Source organism: Hakea prostrata, chromosome 10, assembly GCF_041222555.1.
Source record: "Hakea prostrata isolate BN-2017 chromosome 10, UWA_Hpros_2, whole genome shotgun sequence".
Taxonomy (NCBI): domain Eukaryota; kingdom Viridiplantae; phylum Streptophyta; class Magnoliopsida; order Proteales; family Proteaceae; genus Hakea; species Hakea prostrata.
In genome coordinates, this window is record NC_142609.1 from 46744497 (window position 1) to 46767362 (window position 22866).

General features: G+C 37.5%; 3 protein-coding genes across 3 annotated transcripts; all 3 read left to right on the top strand.

The window, feature by feature from the left end:
- The first annotated feature begins 1301 nt into the window (after window positions 1-1301).
- On the top strand, window positions 1302-3673 carry LOC149003493 (GRIP/coiled-coil protein). The gene is made up of 6 exons (XM_089137662.1): window positions 1302-1404; window positions 1494-1661; window positions 1786-1908; window positions 2010-2207; window positions 2306-2470; window positions 2662-3673. Exons 1-6 carry the CDS (start codon window positions 1363-1365, stop codon window positions 2971-2973), a joined length of 1008 nt encoding a protein of 335 aa, XP_088993788.1. The 5' UTR covers window positions 1302-1362; the 3' UTR covers window positions 2974-3673.
- Window positions 3674-6192: 2519 nt separating this feature from the next.
- ATN (cyclin family) lies at window positions 6193-8078 on the top strand. The gene is made up of 4 exons (XM_089137414.1): window positions 6193-6499; window positions 6635-6777; window positions 6892-6950; window positions 7034-8078. The coding sequence occupies exons 1-4, from the start codon at window positions 6416-6418 to the stop codon at window positions 7807-7809; spliced, it is 1062 nt and encodes a 353-aa protein (XP_088993540.1). The 5' UTR covers window positions 6193-6415; the 3' UTR covers window positions 7810-8078.
- Window positions 8079-9351: 1273 nt separating this feature from the next.
- On the top strand, window positions 9352-18286 carry LOC149003495 (putative transmembrane GTPase FZO-like, chloroplastic). Its single transcript, XM_089137298.1, has 11 exons — window positions 9352-9977; window positions 11209-11765; window positions 11881-11949; window positions 13144-13341; window positions 13604-13735; window positions 14577-14663; window positions 14838-15278; window positions 15415-15582; window positions 15810-16037; window positions 16149-16264; window positions 17662-18286. The coding sequence occupies exons 1-11, from the start codon at window positions 9485-9487 to the stop codon at window positions 17942-17944; spliced, it is 2772 nt and encodes a 923-aa protein (XP_088993424.1). The 5' UTR covers window positions 9352-9484; the 3' UTR covers window positions 17945-18286.
- The last annotated feature ends 4580 nt before the right edge of the window (window positions 18287-22866 follow it).

Here is a 22866-nt window from a genome sequence, read left to right on the forward strand (position 1 = left end):
AAAGTCACTTTATCGCTATAAGTTCAGGTAAAAATAAAGAATGTAGCTTTTGTTTACTATTTTCTTTCGAACCCTAACCTCCATTGTAAAGCATTCATGGCTGCTGCTAATTTCTATTGCTATGTCCAACCTCTCTAACTCTCTCCCCACCTTCTTGCGAAACCATAAGACTTTCCCATCTTTAAAGCTGATCAAGTATCTAACAAAGGTAAGTAGAGATGGAGAAGAGACAAGAGTAACAAATTCCAGTGAATCCCAATCCCGATTGTCAAAGGACAGAACCAATAGATTGAGAATATCGAAGCAGTAGCGGCGTTGCTTTTGATCGCCGCTGGCTTACCATTATCTTCTCCTCCTCCCTTGTCTTGCTTTGTTTCTCTATTTTTTATCGGATTAAACTAGCTTCATCGTCAACTGATGAACTCCTCTCTAGCTAGTTGTACCCTATTATTCCTACACTTGTTAGCGATCTAGATTTTACTAAGCAAATTAATCGACAACATATTGGGTTGAGAACTTGGGATATAACACTTGGATTGATTCATTTAAACTCCATTCACCACAAAAGGCCTAGATCCCGTGCTTAGATGACCAAATGGTCCCACCTCAGTCTCCTGTTAAAAGTCAAACAATACCAGTGAATACTACAGAAGCCTCGTAAAAATTGAAGACTGAAGAAACCCGACTGAAATACTAGGGTTTCACTCTTTTTGCTGGCTAGCAAAACCCGAACTTCAATGATATTTCGAACCTTGGTATAAATACGGTATTATTTGATTAAGTTGATTCATAACTAATTCAAATCTTAACTAGCCTATTTATCCAATACTAAGTGACTTACATCATATTATTAATATGGTCCAAGATGAAAATTAGAAAACTTTATCCAAAGGGGGATTATTACTTTGGGGTTTATTTAATGTCCTAATGATGAATCTATTATTCCTCTTTTTGGGTAAAAGATGAATTTATTATTCCAATACAATATTAGTTGACATACTTGTTCTCCCCCTCACACCATTTGTAGAATAATCTAAACTACCCTCCTCTTGATTCTTGTTGTCTCTCCGGCTCTCCCTAAGATCACTTGGTGTAAGGGTGTTTTCGCCATTTCAGCTAGGCAATTATTTATTTTTCGCCATTTAAAATACCAACGAAATTTACCTGAAAACCGTATCGGACTTATTAATCGTTAAACAACGAATTTTAATTCGTAATTGAGTTTCGAAATTATTTTGGAACGTTGAGACATGAGAGAGGCCGGCGAATCTATTTAAACTTTTCCTTCTACGCCACAGGCTCCTCAACTAGCCGTTACAACTCAGACATATCTCTCACTCTCTGCAACTCTCAGAGATATCCATGGCAGTCTCCTTGGAAACCCTTTCTCCTGCTTGCACCAAGGTATCACATCCTTCTATAGAGCCACCAGATTAGTGTATCTTCAAGAGTAATTGCTGGGTTCATTTACTTGTTAGATTTGATGTCTGCAGGTGCTGACCATGTCCGTGGTGTCTTCTCCTCTGCTAAGCCCCAACTCAGAGAAACGATATTGGAGTGCTCTACGGTCCCGAGTTGACACCCTTCTAGAGAATCGAAGGCCAGATGTTCCGATCCGGTGTTCCCGACCTAACCCTAATCTGGATCCTCAAGTAGCAGATGTGAGAGCCTCTGCTTTTGCTTTTATTCAAACCACTCCCATTTGCTTTTATTCAAACCACTCCCACTTTTTTTTTTTTAATGGTGGAAAGAACAATTCATGGACTTCTCTTTGGATTTCTGTAGGATACGGCAGAGCCTGAACATGGTAAACAGTTGAACGAAGATTGTTCCCTTTTGCTTAGAGGATTTGATTCAGTTGCCTCCTCTTTATCTCATCTTAACTGCACATTAGAATCCGCTCTGCAGGTAATTCAGTTTTTTCTCTCTTTCTGAAAGCACCCTTACTTGGTATCGAGCTAAATTACGGTTTGATCTAACCTATAATGATTTCTCTGTTTGTATGGCAGGGAGCAAAAGAGCTCTCCGAACCTAAATTGACTGAATTGATGCACAGCGTTCAAAAGGAAGCAGGAATTGGAGAAGAAGAAAAACATGAAGGAACTAAGAGAAGAATGAAGAGAAAGAAAGACTCTTGTGAATCACCCAATGACCAAGGAGACCCTGAGCAAAGCCCCAAAAGCTGCAAGCTAAAGAAAGCAAGAGATGTAAGAGTTTGATTTCTGTTCCATGCTACTATTAGTGGGTTTCAGTAATATGTATCTAATTTTTTATTTGTTTCCTCTTTCCTTTGTTCTTCCCGCAGCTTGCTGTTTCCATGGCAACTAAAGCAGCTTCATTGACAAGAGAATTAAAATCGGTAAAATTAGAGGTGGATTTTTTGCAAGAAAGATGTTCTCTGCTTGAGGAAGAGAACAGTCGGCTACGTGATGGTTTTGGCAAAGGAATTAGACATGAAGAAGATGATCTGGTAATCCCCTCAGTTAAATATAAATTTTTTTTTTAGTAACAAACATCACTTGTTCACAAAAAGGATAAGAGGACTAATTCTTAAACATAGTTTAGAAGAGACTGAAAACATAATTTGGCAATTCTAATTGAATCATGATGAGTTTATCTTCTCTGCAGTAATTTGATTTTGTCTTCTTGAACAATTTATAGGTGAGACTTCAGTTGGAGGCATTGCTTGCTGAAAAGTCAAGGTTGGCTAATGAGAATGCGAACCTGAAGAGGGAGAACCAGTGCCTTCACCAGCTAGTGGAGTACCACCAACAGACCTCTCAAGATCTCTCAGCTTCTTTTGATCAAGTCATACATGGAATGTGCTTGGATTTTTCTTCTCCACCACCATCAACTGCTGAAGAGGCAAATGAACATGATGGCTATGGTGATAATAGGCCTCAAACACCTGGCACTGATTTATTTGAGTTCTCAACATCGCTTGATGAGTGCAATTCGGAGGAAGAACTGTAATGTCACCCAATTTTCCTAGTACCACTCTTGATAAGAAAGAGTTTCAGCTTATTGGTTCTCAACATCTCTCGATGCTCTGTAATTTCTAATAAAAATGACCTTTCTTTCTCCTACCCTTTTGGTTAGAGTTTAAACCTGAAATTCTTCCAACTGAAACATTGGGTTGCTGTTGAATGGACAAGTAGCCAGGACATGGGAGTGATTATTATTGAACTTGGATCGCTTAGAAGTGAAACAAAATGCTTGGAGAAGCCAAATCTGTTTTAAGAGTAGCGGAAGGACATTGAGTTGTCTCTAAAGCCAACTCGAATTGGCTCCATCAACAAGTGTGTGTGTTCTGAATCATTTTGGGCATCCTTTTCTTACTCAAAAGAAGGAAGAACTAACGAATGAATATGAGCTTCGGATTTCCATTTACTAAAGTTTAGCAGGTAACTATTTGAGTTCAAGATTTGAACTCAAAGTCAGGTTTGAAACAGTCAAGCAACATTGGAGATAATAGAACTGTATTTCAAATTCAAGTTCTTGTAACCGATCATAAATTCTGTTGGACGTTATCTTACAAATATACAATGCTTATTGAGATAATCTCAAGCGAAATTCACTTCAATTCTGTCTCTAATCCTAACTTGGTATCAGTTGCATCTGTCACTCTTTCCTCCAGTAACATGATAAAGTGATTAGTATTTTTGCCACTAAAATAAATAATTTTTTGCCATTAAAAGATATCTGGGGCTAATTGATTCTGCAGCAAAACCTAGGTGTCAAGGACCAGTTAGAAGCATAGATTCAAAACAATTGACCGCAGTTTTATTTACAAGGGATTATTTCCAGCTCAAAGATTCATTCATCGGCATCAAAACAATTACAGTCTGCTACATGACAGATATGGCAGAGGAGTATTAAACATGAGTATATAAGGAGATCTGGTGATCCTTGTTCTCCAGACTTTGTTGTCTGAGTCTTGCTACTTGTCCACAAAAGGATCAGAGGGCTAATTTCTAAACACAGTTTAGAAGACTCTTACCATGCCCTCAGAATTTCCACTTAACCAAGTAATTACAATTTGGATCATCAAAAATTTACCTTCTATATTGTAATTGTTTGGACCTGCTTGAACAATTCATCGGTGGGACTTCAATTGGAGTAATTGCTTGTTGAAAATTGAGTTTAGACAGTCAGGACGAGTGAGGACTACTGCCTTTAGCAGCTTTCTGAGTATTGCCAACAGATCTCTCAACATCTCTCAGCCTCTTTCAATAAAGTCATACATGGGATGTGCTTGAATTTTCGTCTCCACCAACACCAATTGCAGAGGAGACAATAAGTTAATCCAGATTTATTTTTGGGTGGGTAGACAAGTTTGAAGGATTCTGTTACTGTTCAGGATCATGTCATTAGCATCTAAATTGATATGTTCTTTTGACAAATCTGTAGGCCATAAAGAATCTGACTGGAACCTCTCAGCATTGGAGTCCGAGAATAGCACAGCTCTACAAACACACCAAAGTAGTTCACGCCAAATACCTATTGAATCAACTTTTCAACACTACGAAAGAAAACAGCAGTTGCATACTTGCATGGAAATAGTGACAGTTGGTTCCACTAGATTTTGCATTCTTTCTGTTTTAAGCGACTGGAGCTTTGGCTTCTGTTACAGTTGGAGTGGCATAATCACCATTTTTGCCCAAGGAACCGAAAAACCAAACATCATTTCATTTGCTTTTGTAAGAGCAGATGTCAACACTGCATCCTATAGCTTCTCTGTCGTTTCAGAGAAAAATTGATTGTCCTTTTTCATGCAGCAATTTCACAAAGAAGGATTAAGCTACAAAAAATACACAATACTGAAACTTCAATAACATTTTACAGCACAGCTTGAACTCTAAAATTTCGCATCAATTATGTAGACTAAGTTAGCTCTGCTTAGTTCACTGATAACCAATATGAAATGTACTACAAAACGAATGAAATAATTTTCCAAAATTAATGTCTGGAAATTAATTACACTCAACTACCCAAGAAGGAATACACATAGGCCATCTAAGCAAAAATTTAGAGTTGGAAAGCCAGTGAAGTTAATCAAATGAAAACCAACTTGTAATTCATAAGGGTGATGAAAATAGAAAGAGTTCTAAGTATCAAGATATCTACTGGTATCACAAATATAATATTATCCTCCATAATAATCTGCATTAAAGAACTCTTACAGTCTTACACCACAAAACAGAGAAATTTTAAACAAAGAATTTGAGACATACTGTCTTAATCTTTCCAAGAGCATTTTCCAACCTAAAACTCATTTCACTTGCATGACAGAGATTCTGTTAAAGATTCATGAAACAACATGTATAACTACAGCCAAAAGAATTTATCTAATCAAACCTTAACTGAGAACCTGAAAAAAAGTTTAAATTGAAGGAGCTTAAACTAATAACATAGTATCAGGAAAATAATTAGACAAAAAAGAAAGAAAGAAATAATGTAAGTTTAAACAAGCTTCTGTATCAAATTTTGACACATTTTAAAGTACAAGTTGAAGAGGAAACATGGAATGCCAATCATTCACTACCATTTAATTGATAGCTTTATATATATTACAAGGTAGAAACTATATTACATGCATCATATGAGTGTCAAATCTATAATCTCTTCACTTAGAGGTGTTGGTTATTACTAATTGAACAATCCTTTAATGGCAATGAAAATTCAATTTTATTTATAGAAAGACCATCAAAGAGAGTCTCCTAAATTAGGGAGTTTGCCATAACATTGATTTTCTAAAGAACAGAACTGAAAGAACAAAATTGGGGCTCGTAGGCCAAAATGATGAGAAAGGGCAGAGGTAAGGACAGAGATTCAAACCAAGACCTCAAAGCACATCTACATGTCTCATGGTAAGAAATCAAGAGTCCAAATCTCTTCGAGGGTTAGTTTAGGACTTTGACTACTTTCTCAAGGGGTATAGCTTTTATAAATAATCAAAATATAAAGACGAGCTTTGCACTAATTCCCTACCCAAACAATAGTGAAAATGTGAAATAGATCACATGAGCTCCGTCGAAAATTTATGATTCCAATGCCAATAACGTAACGGATGCGGCCACATCAGCCGTTATTTGAGTGGTCCCCGCCTCCGGCGTTGTAACCCTTTTACGTACACCATCAATTTGGTAAAGTCGAACGTTTTTGAAACGAACGGCTTCCGAAGTAGAAACTAAAGTAGCCGTTGCATGTCTGATTGGTAGATTTGACCGTTGGAACAAAATATACGTTACCTGAACCTTCTTTCTTACTGAAACCCCGTTTGACCTTCTCCTTCAAAGATTGAGGAAGCACTAGAGTGAGACAGAAGAAGAAAAAAGAGAGGAGGACCCTCACCCATCACCTCCTTCCTTTTTCCCTCCCATTACCTCTGAATCTTGAAAAAAAAGGAGAGAAAATGGTTGCCAAAACCCCACCAAAGGTGAGGAGAATGGCAGCGGTTCCTCTCAATCCGAATCTCCTGAGAGAAACGGTGAAGAAGGTAGAGTACAGGGCCTAATGGTCTTCTGGACCCAGATGAACTATTATTCTCAATTGCTCCTACGGCGGCGCTAGATCTTTTCTTATTGTTTCTCTCTGACCCACTGGCCGTTTCTCTGTTTTTCTGATGTTGAAGGTCGATCGATGCGTGGCTCGATTGCAGGAACTCCAGTACACAGTTTCTGGAGGAACGAAAGTGATATCTGGTGTGAATCTCAGTCCTCGCAGTACGAGAGGTTGTCTAAAATCCAGCCTCAGATGCAAGCAGGAATCACTTAGGTATGAGAGAGATTTCAGTTCCTTTTCTCAAAACCCTCCTTTTTATTGCTCTATCGGCTAGCTTTTCGACCTCTCTTGTCAAATGGATATTTTTTTTGTTTCGCCTCTTTGAAGGATTAAAAACTCTGCCGCTCGGAAATCTCCGGTGGGAAAGTTTCAAGGAGCCACAATCGGTATTTTTCTCCATCGATTTCTTGTGAGTTTTTTTTTTACCAGGTTATCTTTGTTTTTCAACAATTTCATCTCTCTGTAACAGGGGAATGGCGTCGGATGTCATTGCCGGCGATGTTAGTAGGAGAGACAGTTGGAGAAATACTGAAAGCTAGCAGATTTGCACAGGAAATAGTCGCAGCTGCTGCTACCAATACCAAGAAAATTCCTTCCGATGACCCAGAAACCCCAGTCACCCAAAGAAGAATTCGAACTCCTTGTCCTGAAAATGCAGAACTTCGGACTCGAAGAAAGAAAGAGAAACAAGTTGCTTTGCAATCGATTCAATCAGAGAACAATGGCCAAAGCATTCGTCGGGCTCGATCACGGATTGATTTTAAGGTTTCACCTCCAAGGAAAAGAGGATCTGGGAAAGAAAATTGGCATCTCGCTAACCGGGTATCTCCCAAGAACAGGCCTTGGGCTAAAAAAACTGTTCTTTTTCCAAACCCTTTATTTCTCAATTCTTCTCCTACCAAACAACACAAGTTCTGCAAAACAGGATCTCCTGTGATATCTAGAGCTCGACAAACTCCACATAAATTTTTGATTAAATCCCCAAATGCACCATCGAAATTCCAAGTGAGAGTCAAGAATGCATCTGTCTGTATATCTCCCACTAGATCCATCAACATGAGTAAGAAATCACCCAAGCAATCCACAGCCTCAAAGTTGCGAGGATCTTTCTCTCCATCAAGACTCGCAAACAGATTGGTCTCTCCATTGAAGAGCAGAGTGTCAATGCAAAAGTATGGTGGGTTCAAGAGTGTACTGAAGCAGAGGCCATCAACTCCCACGAGAACCACTGGTTGGAGAATCTAATTGGCACTTCAAAAGTTATTCGCAAATTTGCAAGTCCTTTTACATTTTTCTTGATGTCTGCTTTCTTTACGTTATCATGTACAAGTTTGAGAGGTGTCTACGTCAATAACTCGCGTTGATTTGTAATATCTGTGAATGGGGTCTTCTTTTCTTCTTGTAAAAAGCTATAGAAAGGAACATTATGTTTTTTGCAAATTTTTTCGGTCAACCAGCACTGTATATTTCATATTGGGAACAAGAATCAAGAATGCAAGTGAAAAAGCTAGAATCCGAAATTTCGGTATCGACCGTTGAATTTCGACGGTCGAGATTGAAATTTCGACCGAAATTCCGATCCCACCGCCCAAAATGAATGGCTTGATGGTCTTGCGACCCAAGCAAGGTCTGATCATCTGCACCTGGGCCTGGTGAGGTTGCTTGTCATCGTTGGTAGGGCATCCAGGGGTAGGATGCACGGATGCGACGCATGCCCAGCCTAGAGGCAAATTATCTAGATCTCAAGATGCTTCTACCCGTTAGTGAAGAAGTATATGCGTCAAGATTTGGATCACTGGTCGGTCAGGGGAGGGATGGTCCATGTGGGACTCCCATTGGAGTGACATCTTTGAATTACTATTTTAGTATGCAAATGTAGGCTTAAAATTTATTTTGTGGTGAAGAAGCATTAGGGTGAATAATATGTACTCCCTTTAACAAAAAAAAAAAAAAAAGTATGTGTGATCTGGACTTATTCATGTGCCTCATACTTCCACCCATGGTTCGACAAGTCGCTACTTTTGGTAGGGTGTTGACGAAATTCAACCCCTAGTTTCCCGGGGGGTATTTAGGGTATTTTTGGCTTGAATTTTGTTGTGTAGCTTAATTTGAGGCCAACAAACACACTAGGAGCATTATTTTGGCCTAAATCATAATTTAATCTAAAGTTCCTGGTTGACACATGCTCGACTATATGCAGGCAAAACTAGACCCTGAAAAACTCATATAAGCTAATGTAAACATGCAAATAAAACACAAGTATTCCAGCGGGCTATGGGGGACGCTGCCCCCTGGAGCCTGTAGAGGTCCTACATCACTTTGGCAAAAATCGAATGAAATTCTACTAGACATTGTGAATTTGGCGATATATCTCTGAAAATTTGACTTTTCACGATGTATTGCCAATTTTAAAATTGGTGATATATGGGCTGTTTTTGGAATATGTTGTTTCGGGTTGGGGTTTCATGTTGCCCATAGGCGTATATCGCCGACACATTAAACCTTGCTTCCACCCCCACAATAAGGCTGGGGCCATTGTCGAAAATTAACACCATAAATTAGAGGTAAAGCCTTAGTGAAATTCGCATGGATGATAGAGAAAGTGTGAGGAAGCGAATACCTCTTCTAGGCAGCTGATCCGGACTCCAGGAATGCACCGTGGCACATGATAGACACGTGAGCCCATCATGAGTTGGGCCTAACGGCACATTGCAGAAAATTCTTTTGAGGGTCCAGATAAAGAGTCAGGATGTTTGTGAAGACAGCAGATAAGGCTCCCTCATCCCGTCCCCATCGGTTCTCCAAGCACCACCATGCACTCTTATTCCTCATCTTCTCCTGCAAAATTATAACTTTCAAAATTTTTCAGTTTCCGCATCCATCTTGATATCTATCTTTTCCCTTCTTTTCATTCCATTCCATGGTCTCTTTACCTGTGACCTGCGTTCATCTTCCGAGTTTTGCAGTACTCAGAGAAAGTAACACTTCGAGCTTTCCACTGTATGGTCGAACTCGAACATATACATTCAAGTCCCAAAATCACCGCAGTAGCTTATGTATCAATGGGTCAGTTGGAATGAACTCATCCAACTCGAATTATCAGCAGCAACAGGGACAAATAATGTTTCCGGGCGGATTTAAGAGGCCGGAGATTAAGGTACCAACTCTGGTGCTTCAATTGAAATCTGATGAGGTATTGGATAAAGAAGGAGTTTTGGATGTTATTGATGTTGCACTCAGTAAATGGGTTGGAATTGTCGTGCTTGATGATTCGCCAGGAAGTGGTGGCCGCTTGTATGAAGCAGCTTGCCTTTTGAAGTCGGTTGTTAGAGATCGGGCTTATCTGCTTATCGCGGAGCGTGTCGATATTGCAGCTGCTGTTCGTGCTAGCGGCGTTCTGCTCTCGGACCAAGGTTCTTCCTCCCTTTGATACTTCTCCATTGGAGATGATTCTTCTACTTTTTGTCATTTAAAAGCGATTATTTTTAAAGAATAAGGTGTTCAGTTCACTGGATAGAAAATTTTAAAATTTGGCAAGGAGAACAGTATTTATAGCATCTTCGAGAGGTTCAAACAGGGTCCTCTCCCACCATTTCTGTGGTTAGTATTGTATTATCATAGCGTAGGGAGTTTTGGTTCCTTAGAATTCTGATCAGCAGAGATTCTGGTCTAAAGTCTCATGGTAGATAGTTAAATACTTAAATTCTATCCATTTAGGCAACTTACAGATTGGTGAAATGGGCAACTGAGTCTTTGATGGCTTACAATCAGTACGGCCAGGAATTAAGTAAGAATAGTTTTATCTCCCTATGGTTGATAACCTGATTTCATGTACACTGCTAAAAAAATTATTTATTTTAAATATACCTTCAAGTAGAACTACTCTAAGATATCTCCCCTATTTATGTCAGTGTATTAGTAACGCAGTCCTGAGAAGGGTATGCTAAGGTGGGTTTTACAGAGATAGTTAGAAGAATAAGAAGGGTGAAATGATAACTCGATCACACACACTCACGCTGCAGCTCTCTACTGAATTTTTCATTAAACAACTTCATAACTCAAGACTGAGAGTTTGTTATATGGTTACAAGAATAAATGGCAATAAGCCTTGCCTTTAAAAATAGAAACTTCACTAAAATAAAGCCAGCTGGAATAGGGAACTACAGTACTATTTTAATGCTGAGAAAAGGAAACAAATAATGAAATATTCCTACATAACCTACCCAAGCTTTTATAATTCTTAAATAAACTAATACTAATATTACTAATTCCAGCCCTTCCCAGACTAGGAAACTGATTTAGACTAAGCCTTGGTCTGGGTTTGAAAGTGGATCATGTTGCCTGTTGGTCCAGCCAGGCCAAGGCTGCCTGCATCAATTAGAGCAAGAACTTACAGTGTAATTAGATACATCTCCAAAAATTTGAACTGCCATTATGTCATAGTGGTGGAACTTGGAAGGGTACAACATTAAAGTCATATGCTTAAAAGGACAATGAGTGCTTCAGTACAACATCGTCCATCCATCCTGGAACCAGTAACGCTTCTGAATTTGCATGGTCAATGTGATATTGTCTACAATGTTTGAAAGTACAGAATTCTTTCTCTCACATATTGTCTTAGTCTGCTTATATGTCTCCCTGCAGGTCTGCCTCCTATTCTTGCAAGGAATATGATGGCCCAGGCCAAGTCTGAGTCTTCCATCTCCCCTTTAGTGGCAAGAAGTTTGCATACACTTGCTGCTGCCTTAAATGCATTTGATTATGAAGAGGTTGATTGTATTTTGTATAGAAATGGTGGAGCAAACCATGTTGAATTACCACTGAACCCTGTACTTCAGAATGCCAAGGTACCAGTTTTCACCACAATTGCTTTAGTAGGACAGGGCACCCTGCTGACAGACGCAGCAAAGTTACTCAACTCAGGTGCAAGTGGTCTTGTCATTACATTGGAAGAGATGAAGCAATTTAGTGATGACACACTGAACAAATTGTTTTCTACTACGTATGTAATAAATAGAAGAGCCCAACATGAAATCCAGAACGTCAATAAGCTGGAAAAAGGGGAAGTGGTTGAAAAAATTCACGGGAAGAAAGGATATGCTGGCTTCATTAAGCTGGAGGATAGGGAGAAAACCATCATAGAACGAGAGAGACAGGTTATGGAAGAGACAATTGCTATTATCCACAAAGCGGCACCACTGGTGATCTTTTAATTTAACATTTGGTAGTTGAAGTTTCTCTTGGAGTTGCTGTTTCTTATAATTGTTTTGAGTTGTACTTGACATTGCATATGGAAATATTGCCATTGACTAACAGATGAACGATGTCGTGCTGCTTACTGATGCAGTGGCTCAGCTTGATGAGCCGTTTTTGCTGGTCATAGTGGTAATTGTGTGTTGTCCTTCAACAAACTCTGGTCCCACAGACATGCATTGGTATTAGCTCCAAATTTCAAATATGTTCTCTACTAGTTCTTTCAAATTGGGTGATCTGTTTCATGTCTTTCCATATACATGAACATTAAGTGCTGATGTTTTCTGTACCCATTTGTGTCCTTGTGGTGAATAACTCATGTATATTGTTTTTGAGTAAACCTTATTTGTCTATGTTGAATAGGGAGAAATAATAAGATTTCTATGACTTGTGTTATTGAGTAGATTTGTATGACTTGTGTTATCGAGTGTGCTTCTCTTAGCTGCGCCCCCCTTGTTTTGTCAGCTTCTTGTTCTAATTGAGCCTTTTCTGTGCTCTTGATTGGGTGCTGCTTCAACCAAACTTTTGGTTTACTCAATGTCAGTTCAGTATAAAACGGTGCATATGAAGGAACTATTTTAATAGAAATGTGTTGAACCCATTTGTGAGTTTCGAATGTTGCATTTGTTGGAGGGGAATAACAGAATATGTGTCTATGTGTAATTCATCAAGAAACACATATAAATAATGCAACATTTTCCTTTTATATATTTGAATTGAATATGATCTCAGCCTTTGCAAAGTCTGCTTTCTTTCTGAATTCACAGTAGTAGTTATTTTGAAATTGCTTGAGACCACATTTTCCCCCCCTTCAGAAACTAACATAGGATCTGGCAACTGATGCTAAATTACAACACCGGATCAAGCAGTTATGCCAACTCTAAATCATTGTATGTAACTCAATGATAGAAAATGTCCTGAGGTTCAAAATAATTAAAGCAAAATGGAGTATGGTCATAAACTCATAATATTTTATATATCCAAAATAGAATGACAAATTGTGCAGTGTAAACAAACTCTTTTGAATTTTGTTCTTCTTATCAATGTATTTTGATATTAAGTTAAATGTAAACATCTTGCATGGACTTTTCCGATTTCTATGCTTTCTGATTTAGTGGATGCACTTCCCAGAGTTAATTTCTCTGGTATACTTTGATTTGATTGGTACTACTTATTAGGTTTTTGCATCATAATGTGCAGAGAGATCAGGAATATATTTACTCCCATTATTTATTAGTCTTCTGTATTCTATGGCCAAAAGCACTTTTTAATGTTGCTACTTCATGTTATCCTCTTTGCCTCATGGTCATAATCTTGATATTCTAGGGTGAATTCAACTCGGGTAAATCTACTTTCATCAATGCACTCCTCGGAAGAAGGTACTTAAAAGAAGGAGTTGTCCCTACAACTAATGAGATCACTTTGTTACGCTATTCTGAGTTGGAACCTCATGGGCAAGAAAATTGTGAAAAGCATCCGAATGGACTACTAGCATACTCCTTGCCTGCTCCAATTCTTAAAGAGGTGAGTCATTTATGTATTCTGAATTGATATTTATGCTTTTAATGTCCTTTGTATTGTTTGATATGCCTTATTTCATACCACTATAATACCTGGTTGGATTAAATTGTGTCTCCTCATATCAACCAATAACATACTATTATGATTTCCAGTGGTATTTGCTATATTTCATGCCTTGTTGCATTTAATGATCTAACTGTTCATAATACCGTTTCCTAAAAGTTGATGACTTTGCTTGACCTTTTGTAATCTCTTTGTGAAGCAGATGAACATTGTTGATACACCAGGAACTAATGTGATTCTCAAACGGCAACAACACCTTACTGAAGAGTTTGTCCCACGTGCTGATTTGATTCTTTTTGTAATTTCTGCTGATCGGCCATTAGCTGAAAGTGAGGTAAGCTGCATTTGTCAAGGTTGCATATTATGTTGCCATGATTCTATAAAACTTAGGAACTCAGTTAATTGAAATGCTAAAATGCTAAAAACCTATACTTCCATATTTGCTCTTTGAAACATTGATCCCAGTGCATTGTGGATAAAGAGGCGCAGTTGAACTTTCTTAATATTGCAATAGGGTCTTCTCATGTTCTGGCAATTGAAATGCTCTTGGCCGACCGTGAAAGACGAGTGTGACAACTTAGTTTGGTTCTAGTAAATCAAATATTTTTTTTAGAATTATTTCATTTCTCTGCATCCTTATTTTGTTGTTTCATGGTTACTTTTTATTCATCTTTGTCAATATGTGAAATGGTATTATGTGATTGCTTCTGACTGTTGTCCTTTTTACTATTTTCTTCTTTTTTCCTTTTTTCTTCCTGGGGTTTGGGTGGGTGGGTTTTTTTCCTTTTTTTTTTTTTTTTTTTTGGGGGGGGGGGTGTCCTGTATTCGATAGTCTTGCTTTTAGGTGGTTAAGAGATGAATTTAGTAGTGCTTTAATCATAATTTTGGGGTAAAACCTATGCTCATTTCCCTCTTATTCTCTCGGACATTCTCTCCACTGTCCCAAAATATCTGACAAAAGCACACTTAGTGGCAAACTGGAGGTTTATCTCTTTCTCCCCCCCCCCCCCCCCAAAAAAAAAAAAAAAAAAAAAAAAGTCATCCCAGTCCCAGTTTGACCCTTCCGTTTTATACTCCCCCCTGTTATTTGTTGTGTTTTAATTCAAAGTATAAAATATTGTCCTTCTATTTCTTTTCATGAGACTAATTCAACTGTCATTCGTTATACTTTTCAGGTTGCTTTTCTTCGTTATATTCAGCAGTGGAAAAAAAAGGTTGTTTTTGTATTAAATAAATCTGACATCTACCGGAGTACCAGTGAGGTAGGAGCTCTCACTCATAGCTGCACATTCTGAAGCTTAAAAATAATTAAAAATAATAATAAAATTCCCTTTGACACGATGGGGTTTTATTTGTTCTTGACAGTCATTTCTTTGACATGTTGCTTCCTAGAAATTTCTGTATCTCACTCTTCTTTTCTCTGGATTGGATGTCAGCTTGAGGAAGCCACTACATTTGTTAAGGCTAATGCTCAGAAGCTGCTGAATACTGAACATGTGACATTATATCCTGTATCTGCACGGTCTGCGCTTGTAGCAAAACTTTCTGTCTCTTCAGATATTGAAAAAGATTATGAAGAGACACTGTCCACTATTCCGGATCGGAGAACTAATAGTTTCTATGAACTTGAAAAGTTCTTGTATAGCTTTTTAGATGTTTCAACAAATAATGGAAAGGAAAGAATTCAACTCAAGCTTGAAACGCCAATTAGCATTGCAGAACAACTACTTTCTACTTGCGAAAATTTTGTGAGACAGGGCTGTGAATCTGCAAACAAGGATTTAGCATCAGTTAATGAAATCATTACCGGAGTCGAAGTTTATGCAATGAAGATGGAAAGTGAGAGTCTTTCTTGGAAGAGACAAACATCATCACTGGTATATCCTTCTGAATTCAATTTTGACGGTTGTAAAACTATTTTATCTTTAGATTCCTTGAGCAACACCATTTCCATTGTAACTTGAATGTCCTTTGTCAACCGATTTTTGTTAATTCACTTGATCTGATTTGCAGGTTGATAACTCAAAAGCCCGTGTTCTGAAGGTTGTAGAATCAACTCTTCAATTATCAAATCTTGATCTTGTTGCGTCATACATTTTCAAAGGAGATAAACCTGCTTCATTGCCTGCAACCTCAAGTATTCAAGATGAAATTATTGGCCCTGCTCTTTCTGATGCAAAAGTAAGTTCATGGTCCTATCTTTTAATTAGTTTGGGTGAGAATGCATTCAAGTCCTCCAAAAGTTCTGGTTCTTGTGGCTATGCTTATGTTTATTATCATTTATTTCCTTGGTCAATCATCTATTCGTAATGATACATTGATAATTCTTTATGCAGCCATTTGGATCTGACTATTCATGGACTCACGGGTTGGTTTTTCCTCCCCCTTTTTTTTTTGTTGGCATTTAGAAACTACTTGGGGAGTATTTGATATGGTTACAGTCAAATAATGCTCGTGAAGGGATGCTTTACCGGAAATATTTTGAGAAAAGATGGCCTTCATTTGAAAATGCACACAACCAGGAAGTTGAAACTCACAAGTTGCTGAAGAAAGGTGAAGAGCTCAGCATGAAAGTGGTAGAGGACTTCAGTGCTAGTACTGCTGCAAAACTTTTTGAGCAAGAAATCCGTGAAGTGGTGGGTCTCATGTTTCTTTAATAAGGCAAAAGAGTTTAACATATCTTTGCACCTGTGAAAACTGAAGTGGGAAACTCAATGGCCATGTTTCATGTTCTTTCCAATTTTCAGTTTTTAGGAACTTTTGGAGGACTTGGTGCAGCTGGCTTATCTGCTTCCCTTCTAACATCAGTTCTACCAACCACATTAGAAGATCTTCTTGCTTTAGGCCTCTGTTCTGCTGGCGGGTAATGAATCTTTTCTTCTTTTTCTTGCTGAGGGATTAGAGTATTTGAATCTGACATTCTAAATCTTGATAACATGGCTGGTTTTGACCAGCCAAGAAAATGAGATTTCCCAGTTTTTGACTGGGACCAGGTATTTTATTGTTGAACCTGCCGAAACTAAGCTGACCGAAACTGCTGAAATGTGCAAAATATGGTGGAAACTTGACTTGTACCAACTACCAAGTTCTGTTTTGGTTCTTGGGAAATCATTATATCCCATGGCTTCACCCAAATGTGGAACTATGTTTCAATCAATCGAAAGTGATTTAGGTTTGGTCCTCTATCCAGTTTTACCTTCTCTTTTTCTGCACTTGCTTGGCAGTTCAGTTGGATATTAGATGAAGGAAAAAAACTATGCGAGGAATAAATAATTGAAAACATGCATCCAGTGCTAATCATTTGCAGATTGGTTGTATCAAGGAGCCACTACATGTGTCGGAAATCTACCTTTAATTGGAATTTGATTAGATGCAAGTGCTTTGTAGCTTAGAGTCTGTTAAAATCTCTTATCCCAAAAGGTCAAACTTTCAAGAAGTGCTGAGAACGGTGTATATCAAGACTGCCTCATGTGCAGGCCCACAAGCTCATGGCTTTGCATGTGATAACTCTCTCCTGACACTGAACTACTAAACATGCAAAGCCATAGGGGCACAATAACACATTATACAAACCCCTTATGCTTACTAGGGATCAAACGTTTGATTTCAAATTTTCATGGCTCTGGTATGATTTTACAACGGCTCATCCCAGAAGCTCAAGCTTTTAGGAAGGAGGCATAATTATAGTTCAAAATTTCAACATGTTTCAGTTTCAACACTTCTCAAAATGAAATACATTAGTCATGGGAATCATATGGACCTAGACTGTTACTTTGTTGTTTGGCTGGTGCTATTATGGTTTTTTGAGTAATATCTTGGATACTGCATTACAACCTTCAGGTCTGCGAGAATTTCTTCAGATGAAAAAACAAAAATTGTTTTATGCTTCTGTACAGCACACCTGTTATATAAGATCTAGGTTTGTGACTGGTTAATCTTTAAAATGTTGAGGAAATTAACATGTAGGGCACTATGAGTAATGGTGAGTCCAGGGATAAATAAATGCTTGAACCAACTCGGTGGTGAATTTGAGGAGGGAAAAAGTTGCCCATTGATTTATCTTTCTTTTATTTTTTTGTTTTTTTTCTTTTTTATTTTGTTGGGTGGGGGGGGGGGGTTCTCAAGATGCTGTACAATTACTCCTTGTCCACCAGAAATGCTTTACAGAGTAGAATTTTGTATTATTCTATTATTTATGATACAATTACTACTTCAAACTAAGTCATGAACAGGGACCTGATTCAGCACATCTTTTATTAGTTACATAGCAATTTCAAATTTTGCTGCCCGTCGAAAGGTGATGACTGCCAAGGTGAAGAAGACAGCAGATGCCTTGGCACATGAAATTGAAGTAGCCATGCAGAAGGATCTGTTGCAGACTGTTGAGAATTTGGAAAGCTTTGTCAAACTCATCAGTGAGCCTTATCGGGATGCAGCACAACATAAGTTAGACCATCTTTTGGAGATTCGAGGGGAACTAACAAGTGTTGATGAAAAACTAAAATCATTACGGAAAGAAATCCAAAACCTTCATGTATCTTGAGCTCAATTTATTTCAGTATTGCAGAATAAGCAGGTGCCTCTCAGCCATCTATCTTTTCTTGTGTGTGGGAGACTGGCATATTGAACCATGGATGCCAAATGGATGCAAGCAGTTTCAATAGTATTTCCTTTCAATCAAGCCTGTATAAACTTTGTCTGCTTAATGTCACTATGTAATGTGGCTAGCGGAGCTTGCCATCTTTGTGTATCAATTCTTTGTAAATGTGAATGGTATAAAATTTGAAAAATAATTATACAACTGTTCTAAGTTTTTTTTTGGGTAAACGCTGACTGTTCTAAGTTGTTGTACTGATCTATGTATATGAAGCAAAATTGGTGCCTTGTAATCATGCCTCTAGCCTCCCTATGGCATGTACCTAAGATGACATGATTTAACCCCCCCCCCCCTCTCTTTTTTTTTCCCTTTATGGTGGGAACATGGTTGAGTTGAGTGTTTTACACAAAACCAATTATACTAACTGTTCTAAGTGATCTATATTCTATAATATTTGAAAGTTAGTACTGCAATTTTTTATTTTGGAATCAAGTTCTGCAACCCCATGTGTTGGGCTCCTTAAATCTCCGTTGACTTTTAACTAAAATAAATAAATAAATATATATATGATGTACGGTGCAGAGTGTTGGGCTGTTAAAAAGAATCATATAGATAAACTCAGTGTAGCAGAAATGAGGATGCTAAGATGGATGAGTGGCAAAACTAGGATGGATAAGATAAGAAACGATCATATTAGAGTTGGGCTGGGAGTTGCTCCCATAAGTGATAAGCTTAGAGAAAGTCGTTTGAGGTGGCACGGCCACGTTCAACGGAGACCTATAAATGCTCCTGTACGGAGTAGTGATATAATCCATATTGAAGGAACTAGAAGAGCTAGGGGTAGACCTAAGATAACCTTAGGAGAAGTGGTGAGAAAGGATATATATAGCTTAGGCCTTGTATCTAGCATGGCCTCGAATAGAACTGATTGGAGGGCAAGAATCCATGTAGCCGACCCCATTTAGTTGGGACAAGGCTTATTGTTGTTGTTGTTGAAATAAATATATATATATATATATATATATATATATATATATATATATATATATATATATATATATATATATATACACTGTTGACTTCACTGTTCCTTGAATTTCTTAAATCCAGAAGCTTAGCTGACAAGTTATCACAATCCATTGGTATACCAACCACTAGCTTGGATGGAGAACTATGAAATGAATGTTCAATATTGCATTACTTTATTATACAGACTTTATAAGACCTTTATTCCTTTATATTTTCTTCAGGAAAGCAGTAATCATTTAAGTCAGTTGAGATTCAATCCAATTACATACACCGTCCTTAATAAAGTTTTGCTTTGACAAGGACCTCTGTATGATGATTTTCCTGGGCTCAATGAAGTAGTTTTGTGTTTATATTCTAGTTAGCACTCAAATGACCATCAGCCAGTCGACACATTTACGCATTGCATGTTAGACTCTCTTTTCTTTCTGTCTTTCTTTGATTCTTTTTCTTGTTTAGCTTAGACAAGAATGAACAATGGAGCAGAAAAAGATAACACTAACATGGTCAAAAGTTAAGAGAATTCACTTAACTCCAGAAATGCCTGTGCAGGTCATGAACTGGATCCCTCTGCTTTCTTAGTTACCTCTTAAGGAAATCATAAACTAAGGTAAGAACCCAGGGTAGCTCTACGGTTTCACTAGAGACCAAGGGGACATTACAACAGAAGAAATCTAACTTTTCGTAGTTTAAGAGATCCCTTTTCCTTTGTGGGCTAAATTAGAATAAAAGCAAAGACAAATTGCAAGTGGGAAGTTTGATGGTTAGATTTTAGAGGGTAGGCAAAAGGTACATGTTCTCATCACTGAGTCTTGACAAATAGGCTCGTATACTTGGAAGAAAGAGCTACAAAATACAAAAGCATTTCTGTTCATAACAAACCTAGGGTATAGGTCATTAATCAGTGTTTCTAGTTTTAATTAGCATTTGCTTTAAGACCACAAATGAGGGCTTAAAAAGGATTAATTAATTGGGTTTGAGCATCTAAACATAATTACTCTTCCATTTTGAAAGAAAAGACCATTCCACCATTCCCCTCTTCTGTGCCTTAATGCGAATATAACCATATTAGGCATTTAACATGAAATATATTTGGGCATGGTATAGCAGTAACCATACAAATATATTCCAATGGGTTGAACACATTATTTAACAGAGTCATGAAGGAAAAGAAACACAATTAAATTATTCTTGACACAACTAAACTGGGTGTGTTGTCATGAAGGTCCAGTCGTGGACATTCTTTTGGACTAATCAAAGAAAACAGATGTACCCTTTTCCTATTGGGTGGTAATGTCCACCAAAGTTTGATCTAGAAGTTTTGGTTGGTAGATGCAGATGTTCAGTTTGACAATTTTTTTTTCAAACCCTTTTCCCCTATTGAAAATCCCAGTTGATCTTATCTGTTATAGGCTAAAAGCTAATTCATGGATTGGTATTATTATCATCATTATTACTTTTTTAAAAGAAGATGCAATGGATTAGTAGTGGATCAAGAATTTGAGATTTGAAACGTCCAATGATAGTCAAGTTCTAACACTTGTGTGGTGTTCTTGTTGTCACTTCGTTTGATACTTTGATCATCATAATAAATAAATAGAATAAGAAAAAATGTAATAGGGCCAACGGCTACCTAATATATGTATAGAGAAAGGGCTCTGTCTCTTTCTATCTCTCTCTTTTCTTTACACGAAATGAACTTGATCAAAGAACCCTCTTCCCTTAAATTTATTACAGACAAAAGTGAGTGGGATGCAAGTTTTTCATGTTCAATTAATGAAGATAATGTCTGAGTCAAGCCATTCTTGAGGTGTGAGAATGGGTGTGCATTTAGTTCCAAAGCTTCTACCTTCTTTTTGATGATCTTTTAGCTAGTTGCAAAGGTGTTGGATTTCTTTATGTTAGGAAAAATATAGTTTGGAATTCAGATAATAATCTATCTCTGGCTCTGGAGAGTTCTATATGGAAGCTGTACTTCTTGTTTCAGTATAGCTGCAGAATGAATTTATCTATCTTCCATGTGTTCTGAAGCTTTGTTTGCGGAACCACTAGTTAGTGATAGTGAGTCTGGATTTTGGTGTTCTTCTGTACTTCTCCTAAAACTTGATTTGTACAGGTTAACATGTTTTTAATGAGACAGTGGGCTCAATCCAGTAACCAGTAAGAAATCTACAGAGATACATATCTTCCCTTTTCATGGCTCTGAAACACAAGTAATTTTTATATCAAAGTGGTTTGTGTGATTACTGTTTGGACATTCTTTACAAGGCTTGCTAATGGGTAGGCCAGGCCGAAAGCTGTGAGATGATGGGTTCTTTACTCAAAACAGAAACAAGATAAGCCAAAATATATTATGACTAAAGACTAAAGACATTGGAGTTCTGGAATTAGAATATCAGAGTAGCATACAAGAAAAAGATGTGACTTGTGCTTTGCACAAGAAATAGAAAAGAAAAATCGGAGAACTAAAAAGGATTCAAGGAGGTTGGCGGTTTTTATTTAAATGTTAATGGGTTCTTCACCTTTTGTCGGTTGTACAAACAATTCATGAAGTTCACTTATCACCTGTTATTAAAATCTTTTATACTCACCTACTTTTGATCATAACAAAGTAGAACATTTACTAATTTTTTTTGTTGGTTAAAGTTGATGACCTCAACTCTTTTATATTATTAATGGGAAGGGATTCGCTATAAAGGAGCTTCGCCTCTGCTCTTATTGGGGCCAATGGTAACATACCCAGAAGCATCAATAGGACAAGCATTTTGTCTTTCATGTTGATGGACCTGTTACATTCTTCCTCTGTGGTCAGACACAAGGGCCACACTTCCCACAAAAACCATCTTCCCTTTCGATGGTAGGAGAAAGCAAAGGGAGAGGAAGGTGGAGGAAGAATATACCTTGGTGGTTTACTGTTCTAAGCCAGAGCATAAGTCAATTTGGATTAATGCCATTTTGGGTATTCATGGTTATGTGACTGAAATAACTTAATCAGACTTGTGACCATTCTACCAAGCCATTGACATTACCAGAGTAAATATCTAACTCAAAAGCTTGAACTACTTCACAGAGGGTTTGAGAGGCATATGAAGGGATTTATACATGTAAATATCCAACTCAAAAGGTCGGAGTATCAGATGGAAAGAGACACAAGATCTCACAGGAACCACTAATGCAGGACTGTTCTGCCAACAGCAAAAAGACATTTTAAGAAATATATGCATGGAAACCTTTGGAAGATTTTATAGCTCTGGAAGAATGTTTTGGTTCATTTTGAATCTCTGATGCACCTGGAGTAACAAAATGCTTTCAAATTGTAGAGTATTACAACAAAAATAATGAGCCTTTTCTCAACTAAATGGGGTTTGCAAATTGGATAGGATTGATTTACCAAAAAAAAAAAAAAAAAATTGGATAGGATTGGTGAATTGAATATTTACTAGATATCTGATTGTCTTATTGTATCTTTGTTCTTTTATTTTTTTATTTCTTCTTAAGATCTTTTCTGCTTTAGTAAGTTTTTTATTTTATATTTTTTTTATATTAAAATCAGTTCATGAAATTGCAGTTTGAGGAGTTTTGTTGGTATTTATCCTTCTTTTCATGAGTCAGCTACTTCTTTGGCTCTGTTTGGTTGTTTTGTTTCGCACAGTGGAAGTCTTCTTTTCAACAATAAATACCCCCCCCAACCAAAAAAAGAAAAAGAAAAACAGATTATAAGTTGTACATGGTGTTCGGTGACGGATACAGCCATCATAGACTCTCATTCCCATCCAATGTTTCTGTTCATGGTCGTGGATGATGCATGATGCTGTGCAAAACCATTTACCATTAGTAAATAA